This window comes from Mangifera indica, unplaced genomic scaffold, assembly GCF_011075055.1.
Source record: "Mangifera indica cultivar Alphonso unplaced genomic scaffold, CATAS_Mindica_2.1 Un_0026, whole genome shotgun sequence".
Taxonomy (NCBI): Eukaryota; Viridiplantae; Streptophyta; class Magnoliopsida; order Sapindales; family Anacardiaceae; genus Mangifera; species Mangifera indica.
Window position 1 is genome coordinate 310435 of NW_025401118.1, and position 8773 is coordinate 319207.

The 8773-nt window shown below is 33.2% G+C and overlaps 2 protein-coding genes across 4 annotated transcripts; one reads left to right on the top strand and one right to left on the bottom strand.

Annotated features, from left to right (window-relative positions):
• The first annotated feature begins 1268 nt into the window (after positions 1-1268).
• Positions 1269-3672, top strand: LOC123206173 (protein trichome birefringence-like 31). Its single transcript, XM_044623310.1, has 5 exons — positions 1269-1908; positions 2300-2471; positions 2761-2960; positions 3051-3197; positions 3284-3672. The coding sequence occupies exons 1-5, from the start codon at positions 1532-1534 to the stop codon at positions 3636-3638; spliced, it is 1251 nt and encodes a 416-aa protein (XP_044479245.1). The 5' UTR covers positions 1269-1531; the 3' UTR covers positions 3639-3672.
• A 36-nt stretch (positions 3673-3708) lies between these two features.
• On the bottom strand, positions 3709-7291 carry LOC123206172. Of its 3 annotated transcripts, none has more exons than XM_044623308.1 (6): positions 7153-7291; positions 6331-6506; positions 5273-6221; positions 5072-5188; positions 4717-4871; positions 3709-4169 (listed from the first exon to the last, which is right to left on the bottom strand). In XM_044623308.1, exons 2-6 carry the CDS (start codon positions 6424-6426, stop codon positions 3972-3974), a joined length of 1515 nt encoding a protein of 504 aa, XP_044479243.1. In that variant the 5' UTR covers positions 6427-6506; positions 7153-7291; the 3' UTR covers positions 3709-3971. The 3 variants fall into 3 exon arrangements, with proteins under 3 accessions (XP_044479243.1, XP_044479241.1, XP_044479242.1); XM_044623306.1 differs by having other exon boundaries at positions 5072-5191; XM_044623307.1 differs by having other exon boundaries at positions 5072-5191; positions 7146-7280.
• Positions 7292-8773: the final 1482 nt, after the last annotated feature.

Consider the following 8773-nt stretch of genomic DNA (forward strand, 5'->3'; position numbering starts at 1 on the left):
AATTTGATTTTTCAATAATTTTAGTGTTTTTCTTTGTGATTAAAATGGGAAAAAAGATTAATAGTTTGTTCATCATTATGTTTTCTTATTTATAATGTGGAGATTCAACTATTTTTGTAGAGGTTATAGAGATTTGAATGTTAGGTTTTGACTATAGGATTTTTTTTTTTAAATTTTGTAAAATAGTTTGAATGGTTTGTAATTTCATTAATTTTGTCAATGGTTTTGTGTTCGAATAGATTTAAAATCGGTTATTAGTAAAATCGTGATTGAAAATAGATGATTAGGTTCGATTTTTCCACTATTCATAGACTATGTGGTTCACACATGGTGGGAGCTAACAAAGGTAAGAGGGTTTATTGATATTTGTCAAGTATATGTGATGCACAATCATTATCTACATTCATCTTTTCTCTCAACATAGGTTCTTTAATGAGAATATTATCTATCTTTTCACCATAGTTAAAGGCATTCTAAGTTTGAATTTTTTTTTTCCTTTATGTACTCGATCCTTTACGGTTGATAATATATCGATGTCGTGCATACTTATCATATCATCCTCATCAATATTCGGATGGTTATTTAGCTATTCATGCTCAACTTTTTGTAAATCATCATTCTCTATTACATTAGTGTGTGCTTGTCGAATATCAATGTTAATGATTTCTAAAGATGTATTTTTCGATTAAGAATAGTTGTCACATAAATTGGATTGAATTCTCTCAACTATCAAGAAAAGTTGATACAACAATTAACGTCATTATCATATATAATGTTGTTAACCCTCTTGCAATTGATCTTTTATCGTTTTATGTTCATCTAAATATGGTTCTGCTTGTGGTTAATATAAAGAAGTTCGCTTATTAATCAAATTAATCCTTTATGTATCATGTTCACAATAATTTTTACTATTTTCTTTTTACTTATAATATATTTCAATTTTGTTTCTATCTATCTTCCTCCATTCCCTCTGTACCAAACCAAAACAATAACAAAACTTGATATGTTGATTAATTTTGCAATATTAATATATAGTTTTATAAAGAATTAATTTAATAAATATAATGTAAAAAATGAGATTGTTTGAAAATATTGTATACACCTCCAAAGAGTAGGACAATTTTATATACACCACCTTAATTGGGTCATTTTAATTAATTACCCTCTAGAAAATATCTCAAAACATTACTCACCTAGATTTTCTTATCACCCAATTTTAGTTTAATTGTATATTGTTTTACTCCAAAAATTTAACTTTGAAGCCACAAATCTGGAGAATGATGTGTCACCTCTCTTTCAGTTCAAATACTCAAATTGAAGTTGCTTGATAATGAGAGTTTGAAACTGGGTTTTTAGTTAATATTTTCAATGCTCCACCTAAACTTGAACTCACCAACTGGTTGTTGCTGAATTGAGTACTTGTCAAAAGACTTGAAACTCAAGTCACTTCAATCAGTAACATCACTTAATGCCCTCTAAAATGAGTAAAATTCGTCAAAAAACACCATGATTTTTTGTTAAATAATTTTAGATGATGCCGCAGCCATGGCTTGATCGCAGGATTCAGTCCCTCTTCCCAGTTGCACTGGTTTCTATTCTACTAGTTGGAAGTGTGAGACTTGTCCTGGATAACTTGAAGAGCAACCAGAGTCATATTTTTCAGTCATATGGCAAAACAGATCAGAGTTACCAGCAAAGAAAACCCGTGTTTGTTTCTTCTGCAGATAGGTTTGAGAATGGCTGTAATGTGTTCGAAGGAAAGTGGGTGTGGGATAATGTGACATATCCTATCTATACAGAAGAGAGCTGCCCTTATTTAGTTAAACAAACTACTTGCTTAAGAAATGGAAGGCCTGATTCATTGTATCGGAATTGGAGGTGGCAACCCAATGCCTGCAAGCTGCCAAGGTAACTTTCTTTTGTATCTATTAGGATCTCAAATGTAAAATATGATACTTGAATCCCACATTAAAAAGTATGAACTTTTAGTGTGTAATTTATATGGTCTTGACTCTACAATCTCAATAGTTAGTTTTTAAAATGTAATTCTCTTAAGATTCATATGATTTGATATCAGAGTCATTATCATATATCTCAATTGTAATCCTATAACATGGATGATGACGTTGGTATTGTAGTGTTAGTCTGAAGCTAATAGGGAGGTAGCGCATAACTATGGATCCCACAATGGCAATTACATGCATAAGACTTCCATTTCAGTATGTGTGGTACTTAATGAGATTTAGATGCATTAGTCTTAAAGACTTTCAAGGTTCAATATTTTGTTTGTGTTTGTCAGATTTGACCCATTAAAGCTCTTGGACATATTGAGGGGCAAAAGATTGATGTTTATTGGAGATTCAGTGCATAGAGGGCAGTTTGAATCAATGACCTGCATGTTACAATCTGTGATTCCTGATGGAAAGAAATCTTTTCATAGAATTCCCCCCATGAAGATATTTAAAGCTAAGGTATCTGAATCTTTACACTTCAGTTCAATGCAATGAATAGGGGATTATCTTGTTTTAGGATTTAAGCAATACTATACGTATTCATTTTTTAGTACACAAATAGATATAGATATATATATATATATAATGTGTCATTATGTGATTAGGTAATACTTTGTCATTAATCAATAATTGCATAATGACACATCATATATATATCTATTTATATACACAAAAGTATGTACGTATAGTTTTATTGTTTAAGATACAGACTTGTTGCCCTTATTCCTCTGAAAATTTAATGTTTTAGGAGTACAATGCATCAATTGAATATTACTGGGCACCCTTTATTGTGGAGTCCATTTCAGATCATGCAACAAACCATACAGTGTCAAAGAGGCTGGTTAGTCTTGACTCCATAGCTAGACATGGGAAGAGCTGGGAAGGAGTTGATGTGTTAGTATTTGAAAGCTATGTATGGTGGATGTACCGACCGACGATCAATGCTACGTAAGTACCCAATTGTGTACTCTAATGAAGCTGTAATCTGGAAGCTAACACAAAATTGTGACTTCTGTTATATGTTTTTAATATTTCCAGATATGGATCTCCGGATGATATCCAAGAATATAATGTCACCAAGGCTTACAGATTGGCATTAGAAACTTGGGCAAATTGGCTGGACTCCAACATCAACCCTCTCACTCAGAAGGTCTTCTTCATGAGTATGTCTCCAACACATTTGTGGTAAGTCACTCAAAAGTTTTCTGCAAATATAGAAAACGAGAAAAAGTTCTTTCAATTTATGAAATGACCTGCATTTTCTGTTGCAGGAGCTGGGAATGGAAGCCAGGAAGTGATGCAAACTGCTTCAATGAGTCGTATCCAATCCAAGGTTCATACTGGGGGACTGGATCTAGTCTCGCAATCATGAAGATCATTCATGACATTTTCCAAAAACTAAAAACCAATGTGACATTTTTGAACATCACCCAGTTGTCCGAGTACCGAAAAGATGCTCATACATCAATTTATGGCGAAAGGAAGGGCAAGCTATTGACAAAGGAACAAAGAGCTGATCCAAAAAATTTCGCTGATTGCATTCACTGGTGCTTACCAGGAGTCCCTGATACATGGAATGAGATTCTGTATGCATATTTATTGCAGAATCATCAAAACTTTTTGTAGCCTTTGGACCACAAAAAATTGTGAGCTTCTGTAAGTTGCAGAAAACTCTCCAGATTAAATACAACAAATATATTATATATTGCCTGTGGCAATACCATAAAGAGATTGCATTATATTGCAACTAATCAGGGAAAAGTGCAGTTCCATTAATAGAAACAGATAAACCTGCATGTCTATCCCATCTTTGAATACCATTATTGTTTCTTATCTCTACGCAGAGGGAACTTGAACCTGCTTATTGACTTTATTTACAAAGACAACACACGGATCTGCACATTCAAGAGGTGGCATGAACACTCTGGCCCCAGCCATCCAGTGAGAAACTTAAATTATTTACAAGAGTTCCCATTCAGAATCAGATATATGATCTGAATCCTTTAAGTCCACAGTTGAAGTGATAGTTGTTGATGGCAAGAGAGCTGGCGCTAACTCTTGACTAGGTCCAATATAACAGTCTCCAAACCAAATTGCTAGCTGCTCATACTCCTTAGCCAACCTCTTTTTCGAAGCAAAAGCATCCTTGATTCTTTTCTGATGAGATACATGAAGCAAAAAGGGGGGAAAAAATGTTTCACTTAGGCTCAAGTATTTGAATGATAAAATAATTGTTACAAGGGGCAGAAATGATAACGTGTTTTATATATTCCAAGCCATGTGCTACCAAAGAATAACTAAAATTCACTTCATATGTGAAAAATAAAAGTGAAAAGAGAGAGAGAGAAAGTTTCCAGGTAATGTAGGAAACTAATTTCAGATTTCAATATCAGCAAGATTTTGCATGGTTCCAAATAATACTCTATTGATTTCCTTGTAAAGAGCCTTTTCAGCATTGAGAAAATAGACCCATAATCCAGATTAAAATAGTTGCATATTAACATTAACATACTTAGCTTTTATCCCCACAAAATATTTAACCAAGGGTGCAGACAGTAGAACACTACTTTAATACAATCAGAAGCGGATGTCAATATTGCTACTTTTCCAGCCTTTGAAATCAAGTAATTAAACTAATAAATCAAGCGATTTTTTTTCAGGAGAGATGGGACCCCTAAAAAAGTGAGAGATAAAGAGACAGAACCTTGAATGATCCAAGTTTTTGGGTCCTTTGAGCAACAGCATAAAGTGCGCTACTGTCAACCATGACGCAGCTTTCCTCCAGCTTCACTTTTTCAGACAATTCAACTGTTTCCATCCCAGAATAATCAAAATCATCACTGCGATAATGTGAACATCCTGCAGATGAAGAAGAAAAGAATGAGAAAAGAAAGACATGATAGCTCCAGTGAGCAGAAACAAAAGAAGAAAGTAATTTCAAAGTTGAACACAGTCTACGCCATTAGCATTAGGATAGTCATCACCACATGAAAATGAATGCAGAAAAGGACAGACTTCTGAAAAAGAGGGACAAAAACAAGAAAGGCACTTTGACATACCACTATCTGAAGAGAATGTACAAGCATCAAATTGAGCAGAACCACAAAGCTCAGCATTACTATTTTCAGATGTCCCACCAAGTGACAATGTACAATTTGCTCTGGAGATATCTTCCCCTGCTGAAACACAAGGAAAATGAGAAGGCAAAGTAAAATAGGAAAATAAGACTCCTCTTAATGCAAGATTTGGATAATACCAACCATCTGACTCTGACGACAGGACACTGCAGGATTTGAGGAGTCCTGCCTTTGCTTCATTGTCTTTGAGAGAGGCAATTAGAGACAATGTTGCGGATGGGGGGGCATCAGAACAATCAGAAACAGACCAAATTTTATCAACTGGGTCATTACAACACACTGATTTTGTATCAAAGTTTTCAGGTGAATTCTTATGCAATCTGTTAGATCCCATCAGTTGTGAATTGGTAGAGGACATCAATCCCGTTTCTGATACTTTTTCCTCACTAGATACAACTGAGAAAGCCACCTCAGAAGCAGCAGAAGCATTAGAAGAATCAGAAACACTCAAAAACTTATCAGAAACCCAACTCATTTTTTGGGCAGATTGGCACTCCACAACACAAACTGAAGTTACAGATGAAACCTCTGACACATAGCAGCATGCATTTTTCTGATTGCAATCAGCAGACTTGCTCATTGGCGATGCCTTTGAAGAGTCTTTCTCACCACAAGATATTGACTCCAATACCCAAGATGTAGATGAGTTCTCCTTTAAAGAATTCTTTTCATTATTCACATCAGACGTCTCATGTGCCAAAACATCATCGATTTGGCCGGAATCCAAATCAGACTCTGACCTCACAGAGGGATTGTCAGAAATTGTACTTATAAGTTGATTTCCAAGGTTTAGTCCACTCAATTCCTTTCCTATCTTGTTGGTCTCTGGATCAACAGCATCAGGCTCCACAGGTGATTGGTTAGTGAACACATCTACTGAATTTTCTTGAATACCTATTATTGACTTAAGATATGTACCAATGACAGCATTTTTTTTCAGAGCCGGTTCTTGAGCTTCATGTCTTACAGGATCCACTGAAGGAGGAAGAAAATCTTGGACGACATCAGAGCAAAACTTTTTCATACTGTCCCCCATTGTCTGCATTTGGTTTTCAACATATCTAACAGTGTCCTGACGAAGCAAAACACTTTAAATTCATCAGTTGAATTGCCAAAAAAAAAATCAAACACACAACAAGAATAAAAAACCATCTTAAAAAGTAAAAAAATCATTGACATACCTGACTCACAATATTATCCACCTCCTGGCACATTGTTTCAAACTTCTGGGAGATGTTCTTCCCAACCCAGGTAATAGTTTTTAGTTTCAAATCCATTACGGGTGTGGGCTTCTACTAAATTTCTGAAACAAATGTCTCAAAATACATCACTTGTTACCCTGGGATGAGGAGTTTGCCTGCAAATATTGAGATGGAATCTTATCACAAACTTCGATGAGTTACTAAATTAAAAACAACAATTCTGTAAGTCTCAATATCTCCTCTTAGTTAGGCTGCATAGAGTTGATGAATAATAAAATATACAGTACACAAAAAGAAAGTTAACATCTTATTTGTGAATGAAATATCACCACATAAACTATATACTTTTAGTAAATAGCAAATTTATAGTTTAAATAGCAAAACCTCTAAACTAATTTTCTTCTCGACCCATGTCCTCTATGATCATCATCCAAAACTGATTATACCATAACAATTATGCTTTCTGTGGCCATGAAACCCCTTAAAATTCCTTTCTATAGAAGAAATAACCATAATTATTGAAGCCTCGTAAGTTTCACCACAATCCAACAGCACAAAAGAGCAGCCAACCAAGATCATAACACAAATCACCATTGAAAAAACAAAAAACCCATATTTAATAATAATAAAAACATGTTAACGCATGCTCAAGTCATTATTTTTAGAATTCACACTCATTAAAGTTGATTTTTTTTTTTTAATAAAAAACTGACTGTTGCCTATAAACCTTACAAACAGAGAAAATAAACCCAAACTACATTCAAAAGAGAGAAAGAAGAAGATGATAGAGCTACCAGGGACCTGTAGCAGCCGGTGAGGGGTGGCGATCGTCGCCGGTAAGTTGGCTTAAGTTTTACGATATAGCGGGGTCTGTGAAAATGAGGTTTATAAAACTCCGTCGCAGCTTTTGTCCGTGGGGTTTTAGTAAAATATAACCCAAGTTCGGGCATTTTTGGTAATCTGTTTAAACGGTACCGTTCTATTGATTCGAATCTCAAACAATGGACGGTTATAGACGATTTCTACAATCTCTTATTGTAGATAAGTGGACGGAGGTTGAATAAAGAAGAAAAATTTGTTAAATAGAATATATTTTGATCTATTCTAATTTGATGTAATTCGATTTAATTTTTATTTTTTATATTATTTTTTCTCTTTCATAAGAGTATGAGTCTATTTTAAATTATATTATGATACTATATATATTACACAATATTTTCTTAATTACTTACAAAAAAAAAATATTTTTTTAATAATATTGATTAGTTCACAACTTAATTCACAATTTTATATAGTATAAAAGTCATTAATATTATTTTGTACCCTTCAATTTTGAAAGCTACATTTTCTACCCTATTTACTATTTTCTAGTTTTGAAAATTGGCTTTTCTCCCCTGTTCTACGGTACTGTATTTTTCTTCTTTTCTTTTTGCAGTGCCTCCCCTAAGCTTTGCAACTTTACACTTGCACCCCTACCCTTTACCAATTTGCTGACTTTGATTTCGACAACCTTCTTCCTCTATCTCTAGTTGCCTTCTCACCGTAAAATTAAGTCCACGTCAACTCAATCCTTTTTTCCTACAGTGTCTCCTCCCCGCGACACAAACATGATGCAATGCGTCCGCTTATGACATAAGCAAAGAAAATGGGTTCACATGCTAATGCACCACCATGAACATTAAAACCTGAAAAGATGTCTGTGTGATTAACCTTATTATATTCTTACCAGATAACTATTGAGTTTTGATAAAAGTACATTTTTTACCTTTAAGTTTAAAAAATCTATTTATCCGTCTATCATATGGTGAAAACCATAGGAGGGTGAAAAAGTAATTTTCCCCCCAAACCCTTCAATTTCTTCCCAAAACCGTAGTCTTTTCTACTTCTTTCTTCGCCAAACTATAGTTTATTCAATTTTATATAATGTTTAAGTAGACTTAACAAACAGACGAGCCAAACTAAATATAAACCAAATCAATATAAATGTAAATAATATAAATATGGATCAACAACTGAGTAAGATATATAATAATAATTTTTAAAACCTATACCTAACCTTACAAATACAGATCGACCCATAGGTTATACAGTAATATTAATTTTTTATTTTTTATTTTTTGTTTTTATTATTTTACCACATTCATTCCATAAATTTCAATATTTTTCTTTTCAAGTATATAAATATTTTATAAATGAGCAAAAATTCAACTTAAATTATAAAGATAACTTCTATAGATTTAAAGAATCATAGCATCAAATATAAAATGAATATTTATAATAAAATATTTATTGTTTATATTCTTTAAATTTGTTTTCTGCATATAAAAGCTAATAAAAAATTTTAATTTTAGGGTAGATTTAAATTCACTTCATATTAAGAAAAAGAAATATATATATAAAATTTGTATTAAATGTATTATAA